The sequence below is a fragment of the Petaurus breviceps genome, unplaced genomic scaffold (assembly GCF_028583685.1).
Source record: "Petaurus breviceps papuanus isolate PSGF00001 unplaced genomic scaffold, PetGlider_PUasm1.0 90591, whole genome shotgun sequence".
Taxonomy (NCBI): domain Eukaryota; kingdom Metazoa; phylum Chordata; class Mammalia; order Diprotodontia; family Petauridae; genus Petaurus; species Petaurus breviceps.
The window spans coordinates 4,909,363-4,934,789 of NW_027187280.1; the positions used below are offsets into that span (position 1 = coordinate 4,909,363).

Consider the following 25,427-nt stretch of genomic DNA (forward strand, 5'->3'; position numbering starts at 1 on the left):
GAGAGAGAGAGAGAGAGAGAGAGAGAGAGAGAGAGAGAGAGTCATTTGCTATCATTTTCAAAGTAGAGAAGGAGGAACATGGAACCAAGAAACCATGAAAAGAATCCCGTGGAAACAAGACCTGAAAAGAGAAATGTCTCAACCCTCCCTTTGGGTCACTGTACTCAGGGAGTCAAGGTCATTGTATTCACTCTTTGAGGTACATGGGAGCTAACAGTTACTAATAGGTGCCCCAGAAGGCTGAAAGAGTCCTAACCACTTTCTTCTGAGAGGCAGCATAGTGAAGTGGATAAAGTTCTGGGCTTGGTCAACAAGACCTGTGTTCAAATTTTGTCTCATAGACTCACTAGTTGTATGACTCCATACAAATTTCTTAATAGCTATCTGCCTCCGTCTCCTCGGCTATAAAATGAGGATATATCTCAGAGAGTTGTGAGGAACAAATAAGATACTATATTTAGGGTTTTGTAAACCTTAAATCCCTGCATAAATATTAGTTATGATTATCTTTAAATATCTCACCAGTGAACCTAATTACCCTCAGGGAGTCATAGCTGATGTACTGAAAAAATTATAATCCACTTGTAGGAAATTTTTCTTAGTAGAGTGTACAAGTGTATACAGCATCATTGGGATATTGAGCAAGAAAAGGAACCTTGAAGACCATCTATCCCAACCCCCTCATTTTTCTGTTGAGGAAACTGAGGTTCAAAGTCTAAGTGATAAAGAAACCAAGCCCAAATGATAAGTAAAGTCAAGATTGAAACCCAGCCCCTCTGACTCCAAATCTGGGATTCTGCACATTGAAATGCCTAGCTAGTATCTCTTCAGGATTAGAATCACGGGACAACAAATTTACAGCTAGAGGAGAATTTAAAGATTGTTTAGTTCAAATTCTTCATTTTACAGATGAGGAAACTGAGGCTTATAGAAGTAGTGATTTTCCCAGCATCACAAGAGGACGAAGTGACAGAGATTGGAGGTAAAGGTCCCAAGTCCCCAAACCCTAAATCTAGAGCTCTTTTCTCTGCACCCAACCACACAAACTGGCTTATACTTGGCATTCAAAGGAGTCATGGCTTTAACCATCAAGTTCCCAGATGCCTGGGAAGCCTGGGAAGAGGAAGGACTTTGAGTTTCCTCCATATATACACTGAAAGCGAACCCAGAGTTGTAAAGGACCCTAGAGGTCATTCAGTACAGTCAACTCATTTGATATATAAGGAAACACAGACAGTAAGTAACAGAGCCGGGACTTGGACACAGGTTTTCTGACTCCATAGCTTGTGTTCTTTCCATTGTACCACACTGTTTTTCCTGTGATTTTGGTGAACTCAACCACATTTACATGACTGCTACCTTTGAATATTTGAGGGGCTAGAATATGGAGGAGGTATTAAATTTGTTCTGTGTAGCTTCAGGGGTGGTACTAGATAGAAGTTACAGAAAGACATATTTTGGCTGAATATAAGGACAAAAATGAAAGATGCTCAAAACAGACAAAGTGGCTTGAGAGGTAATGAATTCCTTCTCATTGAAAGTTTAAACAAAAATTGAATAAACCCCTATCAGCAACATTGTAGAGGAAATAAAACCTAGATGTGCTCTAAGGTTTTTCCCAACACTGTTCTGTGATTACATACATACACATATATACATGAGCGTATATATGCACATGCATACATACAAAATAAGCTTATGTAATACCATACATACACATAAGCATGTAGACATACATACACACACAGAGAAATACAAATATATAGCGATGCATGCATAAACACAAGAGAAGACCTGGATCCAAACTTTGATTCTTCCTTTCACTAGCCATGTGACTTTGAGCATCACTTAACTACTATGAGACTTGGTTTCCTCATCTGTAAAATGGAGATCATAATCTCTTACCTCCCTCTTTCACAGAGTGATTCAGTTCACCAAATTTAAGCCCCAAATGCAATAATGAGCGTGAAAGTGCTTTGTAAGCTATAAAGTTCTGCACAGAGATAAAGGATTGTTTTTATTATTACATATACACATAGGCATAGCTATGTTCATATACAGAATTTCCCTCACACATTCCCTTTGGGGTACACACATATGAACACTGGCGCACATGTACACATACACACACATTCTCAAACACTGTGTTGTCTCCTTTCTCTGGGTTTTGCTGACTGCCAAGGAACAGAAGGGGGATTTAGGAGAACACATCACACACTGCCCTGACTCCCTGAAAAGCAGCTAATAGCCTCTAGTTGCCCACTGACCTTTCATCTTCCCATGGAACCCAGAACAATTTTCTCTTTGACTTTAACCAAAATGCTTTTCCTGCTTTAGAACAAGTAAGAAGCTAAAAGTTACTTTTTTAACTCAACAATTAGCACCTGTCAGGTCTCCATAGAGCACAGACCTATCCTAGTCATGCTACTGGCTGAGATCTGTGATCACGGAATAAGTCCCAGTTCCTATGAAGGGAAATGGGTACTGGGGGCACTTCAGGCTTTGTGTCTTCTTGCTATGTTGCACTGCTTCAGGAAAATAGGAAAATGTCAGAACTGAGGAAGATAGACTACCAGAGCTAGATGAGTCTTAGAACACGGGATCATAGATTTTGACCTGTGGAGAGACTTAGGGATTATCAAGTCCAATCCCCTCATCTCACAAATCAAGAAATGGAGACCTAGAAAAAATAAATTGCATGACCAACATTAATGATTCATGATTTGATCTCAGATTCTCTAACTCCAAATCTAGCATGCTATCCAATGTGCTGTGCTGATTTGTTGTTGTTCGGTCGAGTCCAACTCTCTGTTACCCTCTCTGGGGTTTTCTTGGTCATTTCCTTCTCCAACTCATTTTACAGATCAGAAAACTGAGGCAAATAGGGTTAAGTGACTTGCCCAGGGTCACACAGGTAGTGAGAATCAGGGGACAGATATGAATCCAGGTCTTCTAAGCCCCAAACCAATGATCATACCACTCACACTACCCATCATCTGAGAATTGAAACTGCTCAAGACCCATATGGACAAAAATATTTATAGCAGCTCTTTTTATTATGGCAAAGAATAAAACACAAAGGGGATGTCCATGAGTTAGGGAATGGCTGAACAAATATGAGTGCAATGAAATATCATTGTGCCATAAGAAGTCATCAAAGGCATGGCTTCAGAGAAACCTAGGAAGACTTGTATGAACTGGTTCAGAGTGAAGAGAGCAGAACCAAGGGAATAATTCGTACAATAACATCATCACTGGAAGGAATAATGCTATAGCAAACTACAATTCCATAGGAGCAATGAGGAAGCATATTGCCTTCTCCTCACTGAGAGATGACAGCCCCAGGAAGCAGACTGAGACATATACTTTTTGGATTTGGTCTATCAGAGAATTTGTTTTGTTTGCTATGCATATCTGTTACAAGTGTTTTGTTTTGTTTGTTTTCTGTTTGGAGGTAGGCAGAGTGGTAGATAAAATAGACTTTCTCATCCAAAAATAATAAAATTGAATTTTAAAAATTATTCACAATGACATACTTTTTTGGATATGAATAATGTGGAAATTTGTTTTACTTTATTATGCATATTTGTTACAAGGGTATTGTTTTTCTTTTTTTCTAATGGAAGAAAGAGAAGTGAGAGGGAAAGAAAATAGATGCGTGTTAATAGAAATTTTTAAATAAGAAAAGAAAATCTTGTTAAAAATATCTGAACTCAGTGGCTGACATGAAGAGAGGTGACATGGAATCTCTGCAAAACTCAGGGCTGTCTCCTTTCCCTGTGTTTTGCCTGCTGCCAAAGAGCAGAAGGGGAACTCAGAAGAGCACATCACACTAAGCCTGCATGCCTTTTGTTCAGTAATTAAGTATAAGGCCTGGAAGCTGGAGACTCCTGGGAGGGGCTCCAAACAGCAAGGAACATGGAGTTCCTCCCAGTCAAGGAGCAGGTTTGTCCTGGCCTCTTGGCTCTGTGGGAACTGGAGCCAGACCTGTGGAACCCAACAAACATGACTGGGGCTAGAAGGAAAGAGTGTTTTCCTGAAGTCTGTGTTCTCCAGCACCTGGAAAAGCTTCAGGGCAAGTAAGGTATATGGGTCACCTGATAGTTCCACAAGTGTCAGAGCACGTCTGTTTATAGACTTACTTAATGAGAACTTGTTGTTGTTTTTTTCCTCCAAACACTGGGTCCAATGATCAGGTGAAAGTCTCTTCCATGGTATTCCCTTGGAGGGGGTGGGGAGAGAGAGAGACAGAGACAGAGACAGAGACAGAGAGAGACAGAGAGATACAGAGAGAGACAGAGAGAGACAGAGACAGAAAGAGACAGGCAGACAGACAGACAGAGAGATGTCTCTAGATGCCATCCACCTCTTCTCATCTCTCATCATATTTGGGCAAATTATTGAAGGAGTGTCCTGCCTACAAAAGCATCTTGGGAGGGATAGATCATAGGATCATAGATCAAGAGGAAAGGAACTCTAGAAATCACCTAGTCAGATTTCTTAATCTGGCATCCATAGATCCTCCTGGATAGATTTTAAGGAGAAAGTTAAATTAAGTGGGGTTGGGGGGAAGATTGCATCTCTATTTCAATGTAATTTATTTTTCTCTATAATTCTAAGTGGGGAACTAAGATAGAGGGCCTGGATTCAAGAAGACCTGGTTTCAAATTCAGCCTCATACACTTACTAGCTGTGTGACCCTGGGCAAATCACTAAACCCTGTTTGCCTCAGTTTCCTCATCTGTAAAATGAGCTGGAAAAGGAAATAACAAATGACTCCAGTGTCTTTGCCAAGAAAACTCACAAATGGGGTCCCAGAGAGTCACACATGACTGAAATGACTGAACAACAATAATCCGACATATTTCATTTTATTTTAAAAATTATTGGCAACTGATTGGATATGGGGGATGAGAGAGTGAGGAGCCAAAGCTGATGTTATTTAAAAACATGATTTAAAAACGTTATTCTAAGAACAGGTTTGTAGATTTCAACAGCCTAACAAAGAAGTTCATGATACAAAAAAGGTTAAGATCCCCTACTCTAGTCTAACACCTTTATTTTATAGATGAGGACTTTAAGTCCCAGAGAGGCTAAGTCACATGGGGAGTAACTGACAGAGTCAGGATTTGATCTCAGATGCTCCGACTCCAAATTCGGCTGTCTTTCTGCTATAGCACTCGGCCTCCAACATGAATAGAACAGGAGTCAACTTCAAAAACAAAATGGTCCATAATGACTCACCCAAGGTCTCTCCTTAGGAAAGCCAATAGCTTTCTTTTGCCCCTGAATAAATGGACAGCTCTTTATATCTCTCCCAAGCTATATGAGATGTTAATAGGCTCTCACACTGATTTCTTCTCAAAAATATTGGAGGGGAAACATGACAAAGTGGAAGGGACACTGGATTTTAAGACAGATGACCTGGGTTCCAACTAGCAGTGTTGATTCTTATTACCCATGTAATATTAGACAAGTCAACAATAACAACTGTGTTTATCTAGCACGTTAAAGTTTCTTGACCAGTTCTCTCCTTCTTTTCCTCCTACTTGTCTGTCCTCATTCCCCTTTGCTGGATCGTCATAGAAGTCATGACAACTAACCAAAGGTGTCCCCCAATGCTCTGCGCCCTCTTCTCTTTCCCCTCTAGGCCATTTCACTTGATCTCATCAGCTCCCATGGATGCAATGATCATTTCTACACAGATGATTCTCAGATCTGTTTCTCCAGCCCTAGCCTCTCTTCTGTCCTCCATTTTCACATCTCCAAATGCTTTGACATCTTAAATTGGGTGCCCTGTAGACATCTCAAAGTCAACATGTTCAGAACTAAATTCATTATCTTTTTCCCCAAACCCTTTCCTTTCCCTAATTTCCCTGTTACTATCAATAATGATCCTCCCAGTCACCCAGATGCAAAATCTAGGTGTCAGTTTTGACCCCTCATTCTCTCATCCAGCAGATCCAATCAGTTATCAAGTCCTGCTGTTTCTGCTTTCTTACTATCTCTAGTATGTGTTCCCTTATCTCCTCACCACCACCACACACTATGGATCACATGCCTGGACTATTGCGGCAGTCTGCTGCTCAGTCTCCCTATCTCAAGTCTCTCTCTGCTCTAGTACATTTTCTACTCAACTATCTTTCTAAAGTACAGATCTGATCATGTCACTCTCATATTTAATAAACTTCAGTGGTTACTTATTACCTCTAGGATCAAATATAAAATCCTCTGTTTTGCTTGTAAAGCCTTTCAGAACTTGATCACTTCCTACCTTTCCAGTATTTGTAAATCTCACTACCCTCCACATACTCTCTGATCCATTGACACAGGCTTCCTTGATCTTCATAGTATGAAAAACTCCATCTCTTGACTTATATAATTTTCTCTGGCTATTCCCATATTAGTAGAATACTCTCCTTTCTCATTTTCACCTCGTGAATTCTGTGACTTTCTTCAAGTGTCAGCTATAGCTGTAGGGCAAGAAGTCTTCTGCAAGAAGCCTTTTCCTAACCCTCCTTAATATTAACTTAGTGCCTTCCTTCTAAGATACAGATATAGAGATAAATAGATAAGAGAGAAGAAGAGAAGGAGGAGAAGGAGAAGAAAAAGAGAGGAGAGGAGAGGAGAGGAGAGGAGAGGAGTAGGAGGAGAAGGAGAGAGACAGAGACAGAGACAGAGAGAGAGAGACAGAGACAGAGAGAGAGAGAGAGACAGAGAGAGAGAGAGAGAGGAGAGGAGAATGAAAGAATGAATTGATGGTGGTCTCAGAGGTTCAAATTAGTTTTGATCCTTACTACCTATGTAATCTTGTAGAGAGAGATATACAGTTATAGATATAGATATATACATAATATACACACATATATTTAAATGCATTCATCTCCACATTGTTTGCACACAGCTGTTTGCACAGTGTCTCCCCAACTAGTTTATGAGCTGGAGTTATGGGGTCTTTCTGCTTCCTCTGTGTCCCTAGTGCTTAACACAGAGCCTGGTGCACAGTAGCCACTTAATTAATGCCAGTTGACTTTTCTTAAACTTTTCAACTTTATTACTGACAAGACAATAATAATAATTAATGCTTGTATAACCCTTTATATTTTTCAAAACAATTTGCATAGTTCCTCCTTTGAGTCTCATTACATCCTTGTAAAATAGGGTCTACAGGCATTATTATTCCCATTTTACAGATGAAGAAATTAAAGCTCAATGTGCCCTCCCTCTTTCCTCAGTTTACTTATCTGGAAAACGAGACATTTGAAGTCAATTTCTAAGCTTTCTTCCATTTCTAAATCCCGTGAACCTGCAAGAGTCTGACCAATACAGCAGATTAAAGACCAGCTGGAATATTCTGTTGTCCCATAGGACTCCACATACCCCTCTCCCAATTTTCAGTCAACTTGCTCCTAAATAATAGTTGGGCCATTTATGCTTCCCTGGGCAGTGTCCCATTCACACAGAAGTCTTTTTTATCCTTCGGGGAAAAGAATCATCAAAAACTGAGAATAAGCCCTCCTGCTTTCCTACTGACAAAGCAACCAGTCTGTTTCTAAAAGCTACCTTTGGTTAAGGGAAGAGAGGAGAAAAACTTTGCAACAGTGAGGAACAATATTATTGAGATTGGAGAATACTCTTTCTGAGAAACAGCCTCTCACTTCCATTCCACTCAAAATCAGTCCAATCTGAAGGCTATATTTACAGCCCAGCTGGTAGGGATTTCCTGAGCCAAGAGACACCGGTAAGAAGCCTGGTGAGAGCAAGGGGATTGGTAATAGTACTAAAGAGATGGGAAATGAAGGGGAAAGGGTTAGATTTCTTGTAGGGGAGAGAACTGATAAGAGGAAGAACCTATCCATGGCATTACCCAGAAAGCTGCTGGAGAGAGATCGGTGATGTCTGCCAGACAAATTATCTCCCAGTCCAAGGAAAGCCTGAGGTTCAATGACCACAAGTTTCAAATACCCTCTGGTCTAGGTCCCTTCAACTGAAGGAGGAGACAGAGGAGAAAGGACAGCAGCCATTAATAGAAACAGAAAATTTGGAAAGTGGCATGGGAATGTTTCTCCCAATCACCCAGCTCAAATCCTTCTGAGTCATCACTGACTATTCCTTCACCTTCATCTTCTGTATCCAATCAGTGGCCAAATTCTGTTGAGTCACCCTTCCCTAAGCTCTTGCATCAATTCCTTTCTCTCCATTCTCACTGCTGCTACCCACATCCAGGTCTTCTTTCTAACTTCATAAGAAGATACCTCCTCCCATCAATCAGTCAACAAGGACCAGGGAACAGATAATAAATGCTTCTTGTTTCATTGATTGGTTGATTAAATATCTACTGTATGTAGAACACTGTGCCAAACACTGGGGAAGATACAAAGTTTAGAAAAGATGTAGGCTCTGCCCTCATGAAATAGATTCTAACTGGTGATTAGGCACCAATACAGATAACTCTAATACATAAAGTTGTACATTGATCACAAGTAACTTGAGACAGAAATTAATTTTTGATACATATTAAACTTTTTATATCTTTAAAAATCATAATATAGAATATGTCCTCCTTTTGCTGCAGTCATTTGTGATATATTATTTGTCATTGAGTTCACAAGATTTTGACACAAATTCTTTAAATTTTCTTCCTGAAGCAACACTTTTATCACATCAGATATTAATCATACCTTTGATGAATAGTTCATTTAGTCAAGTCTATCCTTGATTCTAGTCCACAGCTTTTCAAGAGGGTTAAAATCAGGAAAGTTACCATACTACTGAAATATATTTACCTCTATTTTTTAGATAAATGTCTTAACTCATCATGACATGTCATGATAGCAAGGCCATGTTGCAGTATCCCATCTCTAATGTGTTTTAACAGGTTCAGGGAACCCCTAAGAACCAGGGTACTGAACATGGTCATTTGGAACAAATTCATGGACTCAAGCATTCTTTAAGTCAAGCTGGCAAACGTTTATTGCAACACCAATATGGTGGCTGGAGCTTCTTAGGGAACTTGCATTCCTTAAGGAACTTGCAATTTAACAGGAATGGTGCTAAAGCTTATATAGGAAAAGTAGTGGATTATCTGGCAGACATGCTAATTAGGTGATAATCTATAACCTTGGTCACAGGGGTCATTCACTACTGGAAACCAGGGGAAGGGGTTTCTCAGGGGTGTACTTTTGGTCTGTCATGTCTGTAGAGAGATAGCTTTGAGAGTTGATGTCTATAGTTTGACCTCTGATTGAATATGATACTTTGGGAATCAATATACAATAATTCTGTGGTTACAAGATAGTCCTGTTTTTACAAAAGAATTTCTTCAGAGGTCAGCTTATTCTTGTGATGGGAAAAGGTAGTTTGTCTTACTGGGGCCCACTCATGAGTTATTGCTAGGCATAGTGTCCCTAGGCTGAGGAGAAAATTGCCAGGGATAATATTTTGAGATTATTGGAACTGGGGTCCAAGCACAAGCATCCAAGCACCTCATCCTCTCCATTTTGGAATTTCCATAATTCTAGAACAATTCTATTTCTTTTTATATCAACAAATGTATTAAAGTTCATCATCCCTTTAGTAAGACAATACTTCCAGGTTTGTTGGAAGTAAAAAAGCCCCCAAACAGTTTTTTGGATAGTTAGTTCAGAGTCTAATGCAGATGTCCAGGTCTTACACGTTTACTTGGCCTTCTGACAATGCTTTTGGTATAACCTTGAATGAAGAAGTAAACTTCAACATAAAATTCACCTTTTTTGTGGACTTCACTATTCTAGTAGTGAATTAGCACCTTGACCATTACAAGCTTTTTTTGTTATTAGCAATGATTAGCAACTGTTTCTTGTCTTGTATGGTTTTTTATGTTGTTGTTTTTTCTTGCTGTTCTTCCAACTCCTCATCTGCCTGGTCATTCTGAAGGTTTTTGCATTTTTCTAAGGAATACCTAAGCTTTTTTTAGCAATTATTTTCCATTCTTGGTGGTATTTTTTTGCCTACACTTTCCTTTGAACTTTGGTGCAAATGGTGATCTTATCTCATCATGGACTTGAACGATCCTTGAAATGTTTGACTTCTCCATGCCAACAGCCTCTGCAGTAATAGTCACCACAGTCACTGTGGTGTGTTCTTTAAGAACCACTACTTCTCTTGGAGTAACATCCATTCTTAAAAACTGCTAAAATTATAAACAAAAGAAAGCAATGAAACCAGTGTCTATGGCATAAAATCCATCAGAAAACTGACAGAAAACTAATTAAAGGTGGAGAAAACCACACCATGCAGTTTCATTTGGTCCAAGTCAAATGTTTTGAGTCAGTCTAGTGTCAATAAAAGCATACATACAAGACCATTGTTATTACAAAGTGAAATAAACCATACTAAGAGTATTGTTTGTTCCAAGTAATTAACAGACTGCTGTAAAATTAAATACTTTCATCCTTCCTTTCAGAGAGGAAGGATAGACTATGGGTACAGAGTGTCACACACTGTATTAGTCATAGTCTTAGATCCTGAAGCTTTTACTCACCCATAGACTTTTATTTTTTTTGTTGTTGTTATAAAGCAGGGTACTACTGGGGGAAAGATTATTGGGGAGTGAAAAAGCAAAATTCAGCAATTGTCAAAAAGAACTATATTGTGTGAAATCTGAATGTGAAGGTTGCTACCAACTTGAAGGACCAAGGAGGACTTCCTGAAGGTAGTGACATCTGACTTGAGCTTTAAAGGACGTGCAGGAATTCAACAAGCAAAGAAGGGACAGAGGACATTCAAAGTATGAGTAGAAGTCATTGTCCTGGACCCTCTATCTTGCCTGATGTTGTGGCCATTCCTTTTGATATGAAACTAGCAAGACCTTTAGTTCAAAAATAAAATGTCCGTTTGCATGCAGCTGTTTTGCATAACTATTCATAGCAGATTCAAGAGGCTCTGCGTCCAAAGTACTTAAAACATATATTAATAATTAGTGCAAACTGCAGCAATTTTGTTCCAAGCTGCTATGTGAGGGAGGGCACATAGAGCAGATCTTTATCCCAATCAGTGTGTGTGTGTGTGTGTGTGTGTGTGTGTGTGTGTGTGTGAGTGTGTATCTGTATTTTTAAGAGTGTTGTCTCTCTAACACATACATACACACACAAGAGTTGCATGTGCCTAAAAACTCAGACTGGCTCCATTGACCCTATGCTATATATCTGTTCTTTAGCAAAAATACCAGGAAAGAGGTTTTTAGAAAAATCAGGTGCAGTGTTTTTGCGTTCAGATCTTACTACTCCCTGAAAGCATTTGATTTCAGGAATTTGTTTCCCTGGACTCTGAAGCAGTCAGTGGAACTTAGTTTCTAAGAAAACTTCTATAGTCATTGATCATATTTCTTAAAAGCCAGCATTTAAGGTTGTATATTGTTTGTTTGCCTAGTTACAACTATTGATTATTTCTAGCCACTGGCCAATTAAATGACAAGACAAACTCCCACCACAAACAAAAAAACTGACTAAAACCAGGTTAGACACTAGACATAGTGTCTAACAAAAATGGACAGTTTGTTTTGGGGCTTTTTTTAATGGAGCCAGTGATATCCTCAATTCATTCTTTCATTCATTATTTCATTCATTCTCTTGTTCATTTCACAAGTGTTTAGACTGATTCCTATATTGAGAGGATGCAAAGGGGGAATAAAACCTCAGCAACACAAAGCAGAATATAATTTAAACTTTTCTTGTGAGTATGTCATATAGTCCAATAGACTGGAAGCTTATTAAGGGCAAGTACTACTCCAAGTAATCATTTAATAGTACTGGCAATACATTTTACAATTTTCCTTCCCCCCCCCCCCAGCTTAGATGGCTTCAGAGAAGAGACAGAATGTGAGCATGGCTTTGAAGGATGGGTAGGAATCTGGTAGCCAAAGAGGATGAGGATTGGGCATGGAGAAAATATATTTGGGAGCAGGATAGAGAGGGAGGTGAACTGAGTAAATGTTTGTGAAAGCAAAGAGATCAGTCTGATTGGAACAGAGAGGTCATGAAGGGAAGTAATGGTAAATAAGAATGGAAAGATGGATTGAAGTCAGTGGGTGGAAAGCCTTGAATGCCTATCTAAGTGGGTTGGACTTTGAAATTCCACAGCTTTATGCCACTAGAAAGAGCTATATAGAACATCATCTCCAGCCCCTAACTAATCATGGATCCCTTCTACAATTGCCTTGACAAATGATCATCTAACCTCTGGTTTTCAAGGCCTCTGGTAATGAGAATCTCATTATTTCCTAAGGAAGCCCATTCCACTATGAAGGAGTTTTTTTGGACTGTTAGAAATTTTTTTCCTTTTGATGAGTCAAAAATCTGCTTCTCTTACCAATTGCTACTGGTTCTGTCCTCTGGGACCAAGCAGAACAAATCTAATACCTCTTCCCAAGGATGTACTGGAGCCGGCTCAAAGTGGTTTTGGAGAGCCAGTTGTTAAATTTTCAGTGTGAACATTTACACCTCAGAAATCAGTATTAGTATTTCACCGGTTGCCTAGATTTAAGAAATTGATAGAGAAAATGTTAATAATAATAAACTTAAAAATGTGTCATGCATACATTTTTTGGAGAGTTAGTTGTTAAACATTTACCAGTATACCTTTGCCTCTGTCACATGACAGCCTTGAAGACAGTTATCATGCACCCCCCCTTCCTCCACTCCCCCAGAAGACTCTTCTTTGCTCCAATCTAAACATTTTATGTTCCTTCAGCTGATATGGCTTTGAATCATCTTCATCATCATGGTCCCCTTCCACTAGATGCATTTTTACTTATCAATTTCTTTATTAAAATATTGTACCCAGAAGTAGACATAATTCTTAATATGTAATCAGACCAAGACAGAGAAAAGCAGAGCTACCACCTTTGTTCTGGACACCAAACCTCTTTTAATGTTGTCTAAGATCTCATCAGCTTTTTTTATTGTCATATCACATTGCTGACACATACTAAACTTGTAACCTATTCCAATCCCTAGATATTAATCCCATATAAGAATTTTTATTTAGCTCTCATCCTGTATCCATGCCATTGGCTTTTTGAACCCAAGAGTAGCACTTTACATTTTTCCCTAGCCAATTTCATCTTATTAAACTAAGTCTACACTTCTAGCCTTTTAAATTGTTTAGTTAGTAGGCACTAAAGAGCCTCTGAAGATTTCTCAGAGGGAGGTAACATTGGTACTTTAAGACGACTAACCTAGAGGTAGTGCTACAAGATTTCATGGTGAGAGGGTGGTTTGCAGCAAACTGATTTCTGTACTTTTGCTGGTATCTTGTCCTTCTCTGAAGTAGTTACAGAGATTGTTGTGGTAAGGCAAAAGTTGCTGAGTGTTGAGGGAAGGGGGTCGTTGATGCTGAAGGGAGAAGGAAACCTGGAGCAAAAGACAAGAGCCCCCCCATCCTTTACCTCTCTTCTCTCATCACCAACCTCCAACACTTTCCCCTCTATCTACCTGTGGGAAAAAAGCATCAGATCTTCTTTCAGACACTGCCAGGAAGTCTTTAGTAATATACCCATCTTCTTCTGTAGGCCAAGCTCAAAGAGAAGATCTATCTCAATCACCAAGAGTTTGACTGGTTCATTAATTAATGTCACGACTAAAAGGTGCCATTAAATAAGTGTTTTAGAATTACAGTATTTCATCCACCAGCAGTCTTTCTGACATTAGAGAAGATGAAAGTTCTTTTTAAAAAATTATTTAGGGGGGCGAGTAGGTGGCACAGTGAATAGAGCACTGGCCCTCGAGTCAGGAGGACCTGAGTTCAAATCCAACCTCAAACACTTAACACTTACTAGCTGTGTAACCTTGGGCAAGTCACTTAACCCCAATTGCCTTGCCTTCCCCCTCCAAAAAAAAGCTTAAAAAATTATTTAGGTTCTAAATAATTAAGAGGGGATGCTTAGTGTGGTGTTAAAATAATCCACAAATTTATGGTGATAATGTTTTCTCTTCAATAAAACATGCTATTTCCATTACCAGAAGTGCTGCTGATCAAAGTATGCAAGGACCACCAATTCATTGCCAAAATGACAAGAATCTACTTTGCACATTGAGTTGAAAGAGGTTCCAGTTGCATATCAGCTATTTCTTTGACTATTGCTAATCCAACCATTTCTTTCATGAATAAGAGATCTAAAAGTGCACCAATCACCAAACACATGGCCAGGGCTGTTCAGCTTTCTACCTTCCTTGAGAAAGAAAGGTATAACCTGCTTCTTTCCACTGTAGAGGAAGCTACTCACTGGACCTAATAACCTACTTCTCTCAAGGAGGGAGCTCATCTTTAGGGCTATTAGCCCTTCTTTTTAGGGCTATTCAACAATTTCTCTCTGCCAAGGAGAGAATCACACTTGGGAGTTGGTTATCAACTCTTCTCACAAATGATAATAAGTCTCTGCTTTTCACCAGGGAAATTAGAGCCTGGCTTTCTCCACTTGGAAAGGAGCTACTCACTAAGTTTAATAACAGCTAGAGAAGTAACTCATTAAGGCTATTAGTCCCCATCTCTCTGCCAAGGAGGGAGGGATTCACCGTGGCTATTCGCCTCAGTGATAAGAACTTTTGTTGTTGAATCTTTTCAGTCATGTCCAATTCTTTGTGACCCCATTTAGGGTTTTCTTTGCAAAGATACTAGAGTAGTTTGCCATTTCCTTCTCCAGCTTATTTTACAAATGAGGAACTGAGGCAAACATGGTTAAATGACTTGCCCAGGGTCACACAGCTAGTAAGTATCTGAGGCCCAATTCAAACTGAGGTCCTCCTGACTCCAGGACCAGTTCTCTATCCACTGTACCACCTAGCTACCCCAGTGATAAAGACTAACGACTCCACTGAGGAGAGAACTACTCACCAGGCCTGATAGCATACACCTTTCTCTGCCAGAGACGTAGTTTTTCACTAGAGCTAACAGTTCTATTGGCCCCGGTGAGTCACTCCCTCCTCAGCAGAAAGTAGTGAGTTAATAGACCATCTCTATGCATGATGAGAGTAAAGTTGATAGATGTTCAATGCATCAAATAACCTTAGTCAAAAGTTCCTCCCCTGACTTCCCAGTAGTTTATCAGTTTCCACTAAAGAGATTCCTCTTCCAATCTAGGATTTTTCCTCGAAGCATGATAAAAGGGAAGTTTTTAAAGAATTCACAGAATGATGTACTTATAATGTTGGAAGGGCCCTCAGTAACCAATCCAGGACCTTCAGATGCCATCTTACCTAATCTCTGCCTGAACAAAAATCCTTATTATAACACACACAACAAAGTACTTGTCCAAACAACTGATCAAAAACCTAGTATCAGCAACTCTCCACCTCTGCAAAAGCCCATTTCACTTTTGAACAGCTCTAATAGTTTGGAAGTTTTTTGGTTTGGATTTGTTTTTGGTTTTTTCCTTGATATCAAGTCTAAATTGCACTGTATGCAACTTCCACCAATTGCTTCTGGTTCTTCCTTCTGAAACCGAATAGAAGCAAACAAATCCCTGTTCCACATCACAACCTGTTTAGTACTTGAAGATAACTGTTGTGTCCCCCATGAGTCTTCTCTTCTCTAGACTAAGTACTCCCTGTTCTTTCCACTACTCCTCCTAGGTCATGACCTCAAACCCCTACTCATCCTGGTAACCTTCCTCTGGACATTTTCCAGCTGATCAATGTTCTTCTTTAAATGTGACACCCTCAACTGAGTTCAATATTCCAGAAGTGGTCTGACCAGGCCAGCATACAAAGTGACGGCACTTCCTTGTTCCCGGAACCTTTACCTCTTCTAATGCAACCCATCATTTTGTTTTTTTTACTTCACCATTGCATTACTACTTTATATTGAATTTGAAGTCCACTAATACCCCAGTATCTTTTTTCATACAAATTGCTATCTAACCCTGTTTCCCCCATTATGTATTTATGAAGCTGATTCTTTTTTTAACTGAAGACTTTTACATTTATCAATATTGAAGTTCATCTTATGAGATTTAGACCAAAGTTCTAGCCTCAGTATTTTTTGATTTTCAGTTTGTCATCCATGTGGCACTTAACTAGAACTTTATAAGGCATGGCATCTATGTCTTTATCTAAATCACTGATAAAAATATTAAATAGCACAAGGCCAAGCCCTGGAGCACCCCGCTGGAGATTTCCTGCCATGTTAACATTGAACCATTAGTGATTACTCTAAGTCTGAACATTCAAATCCTCTAATTATATGATCAGCGACTTCCCATCTTTCCTACAAGATTATTACAAGATACCTTACCAAATACTCTGCTAAAAATCTCAGTAAACTGTATCTATGATATTCCTCTAATTGACCAACAAAATGAAATAAGGTTGGTCTGGCGTGTCTTGTTCTTAATGGAATGATGTTAACTCTTGGTGATTTCACTGTTTTTTTTTCTAGACTGTCCATTTCTTTAATTATCTATTTGAGAAAATCCCCAGCAATCAGTATCAAACTCACTGGCCTATGGTTTAAAGCAGTGTTTTCTTCCCTTTAGTAAAACTTGGGACAGTATTTGCCCCTCTCCAGTCTCACGGTATCTCTTGCACTTCCCATGATCTTTTGAATATCATTGACAGTGGCTCGGCACTCTCACATGACACTTCATACAATAATTGAACATGTAATTCATGTAGGTGAGTTAATTTCAAGGGTAGCTAGGCGGGTTTGTTTGTTTTACTATTTCCCTATTTAACTTGAGTATCATCTCCCTTTTAACCATTTTTGTTCTGTCGTTTCCCATTGTCATTCTTTGTGAATGACAAAAAGAAAACAGAATCAAAATATCTGAATTGATATTGATATGTTCCTTCTGTCTACTCCACCCCCTGAAGCAGAAGTCCTATCCCTTCTTTGATCCTCTTCTTTCTCCCAGTGTAGCCAAAAAGAATCCTTTCGTCCTTGTTGCTGTTATCCTTAGACGTACTCAGTCAACTTCGGTTTATTAGGAGCACTCCCAATGTAACTCTCATAAGACCTTATCCATCGTCTGCTAACCAACCCTTGCTTCCATCTTCCATTTCTTTTAAAATCTCATTTGGTTGGTGAATTCCTTGTGTATCCACATTAGTCTCTTCAGACAATTCCATTTTTTCTCCTAATTAAGATTGTTTCTCTTTGTGGCTTCACAATTTCACTTTTGAGAGTTCCCTAACCTCTCCCCATCCCTCTTTTACCTATTAAGCTTTTATTGAATAAGGTGCACCTGGGGGTGTACTGATAGATATTTAACAACTAGCTCTCCAAAAAATGTATGTATGACACACTTTTAAGTTTAATCTGTTTTATTAAAATTTTCCCCATTGCTTTCTTAAATCTAGGCAATCAACAAAATAATAAATCAAGCCATGATTTATAGCATTTGCTGATTTCTGAGGTGTAAATGCTCATCCTGGAAATTTAATAATCATTTCTGCTGGTCTCCATCATATCCCTGAGTGTAACTATAGAGAATGGGAGGAAGGGAATCATCCCACCAAGTCTAGGTGAGAATTATGAAGTCAAACTTGTCTCCTTATATTAAGACCACTAGTTCCTGTTCTTATTACTCAAAATTGCCCTGGCTCCCTTTCCGTCTATCTGCTGGCTCGCATTTGAAAGCATGCACCACATGGGGACAAAGGGAAACTTGGTTATCCTGCACATGTGGCAGTATTAAATGAATACTGGGGCACTAGTCTTACTCAATGAGGCTAGTCTTACTCAAAGTTACAATCCAAGAAAAATAACAAGTGATTGGCAACTATTTATTAAATGACTACAACGTGCCAAACGCTATGCCAGACACTGGGTATACAAAGAGAAAAACAAAATTCCTGCCCTCAATGAGCTTATATCCTATTAGAAGGGACAACACACACATATACATACATACATATATACATACATACATATATGTGTGCATGTATATACACAAAGCACTCATTAAGCAGAAACTTACTAGCCTTTATGGAAGGGAGAGGTACCAGTAATTGGGGCAGCCAGGAAAGGATTCATGAAGAAGCTGGCACATGCACTGAAAGAGGTAAAGGAACTCAGAGGCTCCAAGAGAAAGAGATGAGGAGAGAGTACATTCCAAATACAGGAGCAAAACAGTACAAAAGAGATAGGAAATGAAGTGGTGTGCGTGAAAACATAAAGCAAAACAGTCAGTCTAGCTGTACCATAGAGACATTAGAAAGGAATAATGTGTGATAAGGTTGAAAGGGTAGACTAGAGCCAGATTGTACAACCAAGATAATAATGGCTTATACTTAATTTGTATTTTAATGTCTACAAAGTATTTTTCATGGCAATGATGAGAGGTATATGGTATAAGTCTTAAAACCCTCATTTTACACAGAAGTAAACTGAAGCTCAGAAAAAAGTAATGCCTTGTTGAAGATCACTTAGCTAGAAAGGGGTTGAATTGGGACTAGATCTGAGAAGCAGAATGGTGTCTGACTATCACAAGGAAGTGGCTGACCATGGACTTTGCAATAGGATAAATGTGGTAAGAAGCAGGGAACATAAGGGGTAGTGTGGTGTGATGGAAAGGGTGTGGACCTCTCTTTAAATCTCACCTACACTATTTACTAGTTGTATGATTATAGCCATATTACTCCATATTTCCAGTCTGAAGTTTCCTTTGCTGTAAAATGAGGAAATTGGACAAGATCTGGGGGCTTTTTGTGGGTCATGAATGCCTTTGGCAATGTGGTGAAATCTATGGACTCTTTCTCAGCTTTTTTTTGTTTTTCTTTTTCATAATAACGTCTTTAAATATAAAATAGAATGCAGAAGATCGCAAAGGAAACCAATGGTTAGTAGAAATAAAGATTTATTTTTCCCCATCCAAGTTTACAGACACCCTGAAATCTGACCAGGGACCCCAGGTTAAAAAAACCTCTCATGGAGATGATCTTTAAGGTTGCTTTCAGCCCTGATAATCCTTATGATAATGTGGGATGGATCTTCCTTTTCCAGGGGTGGTGTTCAGTCCTTGGAGCCAGAACAAATGCAGGCTCAGCCATCTGAGGCAGGTGATTCTTCTCTAGGCAAAGTCTGGGACTAGCAGAGGAGAGATTGGGTGAATATTGGGAAGAGGGATCTTTTGGAACCAAAGTTCACCCAGAAGAGGTGGGCCAGCTCCCTTACCACTTGAGTTCTTCCACTTTTCCTTCCTCTTTCTCAATATCCCCCAATCCACCTGTCACTCCAGCATTTATTACCAGGTTTCTCTCTACACTAAGACCTCCTGTGAGGGAGAAAAAATGCAATTCCTCCCTGTTGCTTTCCGAGCCAAGAAGAATAACTCCTAAATACTTTTGTACACTGGATAAGTTATTTTTTAAAAAAAGGAATAATGTCTCTAAATCTGACATTTGTGTTTAAAAAAAAAATCACGAATCAACAGCTCACTTGTTTTCAGCAATTGCGGTGGTTTGGATACCAGGCTGCTCAGTAAACACACATTCTAAGCATCAAGAAAAGATTTTATTTAGTGTCCTCAAGTCACAATCAACCTTCACTGTGATCCTCCTCTCTGTTTTATTGACACAGGAAGAGCCAGACTGAAAGAGAAGCCCAAATGAATGGGAGCTTACACCATCTTCTAGAGGAATTATTTTCTTTATATTCTGTGTTGGGAAATGAGATCCATTTGTAAGCCACTGGGCCCTGTTTGAATCCTTGGTAATTATCGTAGGCACTTTATATCACAGCGTTTGATAGACATGACTCAAATAGACCTCACACACATACACACTCCGGGGAAGCACCAGGGGTAAACATTACAGGGCCCATTTCACATCTGGATAAATGGAGACACAGAAGCTTGTTCCAATTCACAGAGCTAGGAGGGAACCATATGTAACAGTTGTTGATCATAGATTTGAAGCCAGAAGGTATCTTAGTGATTATTTTGCCCTTCCCTTTCAGTTTTCTGATGAAAAAACTTGAGACTCAGAGAGTGGTGACTGGCCCACATATGGGTAGCAGAGCTCATATTTGAACCCAGGTCCTCAGACTTCAAAATTCAGGATTGTTGTCCCTGTACCATACTGAATAGGTATCCAACCTCCTGCCCTAATCACTGGATGATTCTTCCCTTCCAGAGTTTCTATTCCCAGGTCCTGGAGCCACCACTTCATTTATCACAGTTTTTGTCAGCATCCTGTTCAGCCAGTAGATACCTATTTCTGCCAGGGATTCCCTAATGCCTCACTTCATCTGGGTCCAAAGTAAAGGGAAAGGCTGTGGGATTGATTCACCCAGCCTTCCTCTGACTCCAAAGACACTTTCTGATCCCTCTAGCTCCATCCCAAGCCTGATACATTTGATAAATATGTAGCTGCACTTAGTTGGCAATGTGTCATGTTCATGAACAAGTAGTAGAGGTCAATAGGGGTACTTCTTAGCTTTAGAAAGAACTTCATAGTGTGTCACTTAGTGATGACCCCCAATCCATTCCACCCAGGTCTGCAATACGAAAGTCAAGATCTGTAGCCCTGAGTGTTCTGATCCAGAGGATGCTGGATGTTCCAGTCAGTCAGGAATTTTGGGGGTGTATGCAACCACCAGCTAAGTCTCCTTCTTAAAGCATCTCAAAGCAAAATTTATTTTGGTACAGTAGAGGTTAGCAGACATCTAGTATAACCCTTCATTTGGAAAAATTGAGCAAGCAAAACAATGACAACAATAAAGTTTTTACTAATTGGCTGTGTCAGGCCCTGTGCTAGGTGCTATGGATACAAAACCACCAGCTTATGTTCCAACGGGGGAGATATGTGTGTATGTGTATACACACATATGTAACTACATAAAAAATTACATATAAACATATATCAAACTGTGTTTATAGAAGGTAGTCTTGGAGGGGAAGGCACTAATAGCAGTTAGGAGGGTGATCAGAGGGACCAGAAAAGGCTAATTCAGAGAGAGGTGTTGGTCTGATCCAAGAGAAGTTATGTTTCATCGAAAACTTAAGATAATAAGCTTAACATCAAGCAACTTCAATGGATGCTTTAATGGCTGTGCTTTCCCATGTGGGAAGGTACTCCCTCTACCAGTTCAGACTGAAACATCCATGCCTTGCCATCTTGGGTGACTCTCCCAAATCTACTAATGACCTAAGTCTTTCTAACATTACATAGATACACAGTGGGCTAAATGGTCAGTCCAATCATACCTGTTCACCTTTATTTATTTTATGTCATCTCTCATGTCCAAATTACTGTTAATATGCTATAACCAACTCTTTTTTGTGGGATGAAAGGGGAGAGGAGATAGAGAGAGAAAAAAAAAGACAGAGAGGAAGAGGGAAAGGGAGGGAGAGGGAGGGGGAAAGAGGGGAGAGAGAGAAAGAGACAGAGAGACAGAAGAACAAGAACAAGAGTGGAGAGATGGAGAAGTGAGAGAGAGGAGAGAGAGACATATGTATTTATATATATGTGTGTGTGTGTATACACATATATGTATGCATCAGAGCCATAATATGAACCCAGATATTTCTACCTCCAAGACCTGACTTCTATCCACTATGCAACACTGCCTTCTCATGACTATTAAAACAAAGATTTATATAGCATTTGAAGTTTAGAAAAATTATTTACCCACCATCTCATTTAATCCTCCCAACAGCCCCATAAGTAAAAATTCATGATTGCCCTAAGGTCAATTGAGTTAGTGTTAGAAAAATCAAATAAACTTAGTATTAGTAAGATGAGGAGAAGACAGGTCTCCTGACTCATAGATCAATGCTTTGGGACATTCTGCCTCTGCTGAGGTCCAAAAGTGGGGAGTGAATCGATCTCTATCAATTGATAAACATTTATTAATCCAGTATAATTCCTGTTTTTGAGTTTTTGAGCCTAAAAGACTTGAAGGGTGCTGTGACCCTTTATGGTAATAAGGAAGGTAGAAAGGGGTAGGGGGGTTGGGGGAAAGATAATAAATTCAGTCTGGCATATGTTGAGTTTAAGATGGTTACTGGACATCCAGTTTGAAATGCTGAATGTCATTTGGAGATGCAAGATTGGAGGTCAGCAGAGAGCCTAGGACAGGATAGACGGATTTGAGAATCCTCAGCAGACAGATGGTAATTAATCCATGGGAGCTGATGAAATCACCAACTGAAATAGTGTAGTGGGACAAGAGGGCCTAGGCTTGAACTCTGAGGGGCACCTGGAGTTAGAGGGAGAAATCTGGATGAGGACCCAGCAAAGGATCCTGAGGAGTGGTCAGATAAGTAGGAGCAGAAGCAGGAGAGCACAATGTCCCAAAACCTAGAGAAAAGATAGTATCAAGAAGGAGAAGGGAATCAAAACATCAAAAGCTGCAGAGAAGTCAAGGAGAATAAGGACTAAAGAAGGGCCCTTGTACTTGGCAACTAAGAGACCATTGGTAACTTTGTATATAATAGCTTTGGTGGAATAATGAGGTCAGAAGCTAAATGGTAAGAGCTTAAGAAGAAATAGAGAAAATGGTAGCACCTACTATGATGACCTTTCTTGAGGACTTTAAGTTTCAATGGGCAGAAGAAATACAGGACAAAAGTTTGTAGGGATGGAAGGATCAAGTGAGGGTAGGTTTTCTTTGTTTTTTTTTAGGAAAGGGGTGACAAGAACATGTTTATAGGTAGTAAAGAGTGAATCAATAGGTACAGCTAGGTGGCCCAGTGAATAGCGCACCGAGCCTGGAGTCAGGAGGACCTGAGTTCAAATTTGGCCTCAGACACTTAACATTCACTAGCTGTGTGACCTTGGGCAAATCACTTAATTCCAATTTCCCTGCCTTCCCCCTGCAAAGAGGAAGAAGAAGAAGAAGAAGAAGAAGAAGAAGAAGAAGAAGAAGAAGAAGAAGAAGAAGAAGAAGAAGAAGAAGTCTATAGAGAGAGAATGAAATTAAGTGAAAGATTGGGGATATCAGAGGGGGCACTCTTTTGGAGGAGATGGGATGGAATAGGATCACTTGAACAAGTAAAGGTTCTTTGCCTTGGGAAAGATTAAGGTCACTCCATCATGTGAGACAGGAGTGAAGGAGAAGGGGGACGAAGAGGGACATGATGGTGAATGGCCTCAATTTTTTCTGTAAAATATGAAGCAAAGGTCTCAGCCATGAGAATGGGGGCAATGGGAGCCATGGGAGGCTTAAGGAGGGATGAAAAGGCTTGGAAGATCTCCATAGGAAGTGAGATAGTGAATTGATAAGGGAGGTATAGTAGCATTGCCTAGCACAGTGAGGGTCCAGTTGAAGTTATATCACAAAAATTTGTAGTGAACCCAGTCAGAATGGTCTCATGATTTTCAATACCTTCATTCAACTGGGCATAATTGACAACAAGATAAGGAAGTTGGGGATTCAAGAGAGTAAGACAGTGTAGAGTTGAATTAATTCATTCACCAAGATGGGAAAAAATGGAGAATAATTAGTGCAGGGGAGATGACATGGGAGAGAATTGAGAAGTCAAATGATTGTAGGTCACTGTGCAAGGGTTTGTAGGGAAGAGTTGGGGTTTGTAAGGGAAGGAAGAGGGAGAGGTAAAAAGTCAATAGATTATAATCAGATAAAGTGATTTCAGAGTACTTGATCAGAGAGATGGTAGCTTTGTAGGTCAAGGGTATGCATCTTTGTGTGTTGCTGAGACAGGGTAGAGGAGTAGGTCATGATAAACTATAGGTTAAAGAACTGAGTGGTTAAGGTGTTTGAGGGAGCCTTGATATGTATATTGAAGTTCCCTAGTATTAAGGCAGAAGTTGGGCAAGAGAAAAAAAAATGTGAGCCATATGTAAAACTTAGTGAGAAAGGAAAGGGGGGGTCTGAGAAAGGATCTGGGGGTCTGTAGACAGTAGCTACCAGGATTTTTATTGGATGGCAGATTGAATAGCATGAACCTCAAAGAAAGAGAGGTTACCTAGTAATGGAGGTTAGAGGAGAACCTGGAAGTGGCAATGGGGAGAATTCTAACTCCCCAACCTCAAGCAGTGAGCTGAGCAGAATGAGTAAAAATGCAACCAGTACTGGGTTCCTTTTTGGTTTCCTTTCCTCTTGGGTTCCTATCTGCTGCCAGAAACCCATGGTACAGTCTTTTCTCCTTCCTCCCCCTTCATTCTGTACCATGTGGATGTGGCCTGTGCTAACCACAATTACATCTAACCTTCCTATACTGTCTATAAACATGTCCTGCCACCCCTCTCCTAAAAAAACCCTCACTTAATACTCCCAGCCCTGCAAACTATTGTCCTATATTTCTTCTGCCCATTGAAGCTAAACTCCTCAAGCAGAAAATCAGATTTTCTCTGAAGGTGTCCTCTGAAAGCAGAGCCCAGCCTATCTGCCTGCAGTTCTGCATAGGAGTCCATTTTATTGTTGAAAGGGTGACTGGGGAGGTTGTATCATCAAGAGGGAACCAGGTTTCAGTAATAACTAGTAGATGAAAGGAATAGAAAAGGAAAGATGTAAGATGAAGGAAAGTTTGTTGCCTATGGAACGGGTATTCCAGATGGCACTGTGGAAGGGCTCAGGGTGTTTGGATGAAACTTTGAGGTGGAAGGGTTGAAAGGGATGTGACTGAGAAACTGGGTGGTGGCCGGTGTGGAACAGGGTTTATATGATGATCTACAGGACTTCAGAACCACTGGCATGTAAAGGTATGAGAATATTCATAATTGAGTGGACACCATTCCTGTTCCCCACAGAGATAGGACTGGAGACAAATGAAATATGAGATGAGAGGCTGGAGTTTAGGTAGTAAAAGAGCACAGCTAGAGATGGCAATTGAACCTGAAGAGTCCAGCAACGAAAGGGTGATAGAACTGGTAGACTCCTTGTGCAGGGGGATGTCCTTTGGAGCATGTGGAAGACACCTGGCCTTGCTCCTTGCAGCCTTTCCTCAGGAGACATGCTGCAACTAGCAGGAGATGGAAAGGACAAGATGCTCAGTCTGAGGTGCTATGGCTCCTCTTCTCACAGATCTAAGGGAGAGTGGAGATTCTCCTGAATCTAAGATATTCAGTGTCTTTCACAGCCCCTTCAGGCTGTGCTGTGCTAATGCTGATCCAAAACTGACAGTCCAGGATTTGCTTTCCCCCTTATGTCAGCCAAGGAGCGAAAGGACACATTCTGGGGCCTCCTGGGATCACATAGCGCCTCGTTCATGGATAGATTGGGAGATAGGAAAGAGACAGAATTTCATTCAGGAGTTTGGTTGATGAAGCCTAGGAGTGTGTTTGGCTTTGACAGCATATTAGTCTAAATGCTTGGTATGTGGCCCTCATAGACCAAGGTTCTTTCTAAGGTCAATATAGGGTTATCCTTTGTAATAATAATAATAACAATAATAATATATATGTATATATATATATAGAGAGAGAGAGATACATAGAAACATATGGATATATAGATATAACATTCCCACTGTATAGGACCCCACTGAG

The 25,427-nt window shown here is 39.9% G+C and overlaps 1 protein-coding gene across 18 annotated transcripts in view; it reads right to left on the minus strand.

The window, feature by feature from the left end:
- The window catches only part of MAFB (MAF bZIP transcription factor B), a 63,970-nt gene that overhangs the window by 17,449 nt on the left and 21,094 nt on the right, over positions 1–25,427 (minus strand). For 3 of the 18 annotated variants that reach the window (XM_069063574.1, XM_069063570.1, XM_069063564.1), the window contains one exon: positions 10,531–12,512. The exons of 9 other annotated variants lie outside the window; for them this stretch is intronic. In XM_069063574.1, coding sequence (XP_068919675.1) covers positions 12,494–12,512 — 19 coding nt within the window. In that variant the 3' untranslated portion in view covers positions 10,531–12,493. Of the gene's footprint in view, positions 1–7,108; positions 10,172–10,530; positions 12,513–18,815; positions 19,063–21,165; positions 24,902–24,942; positions 24,966–25,427 lie in introns of those variants that run through there. 6 more of the 18 variants (XR_011163447.1, XM_069063569.1, XM_069063563.1 and 3 more) reach the window with 4 other exon arrangements.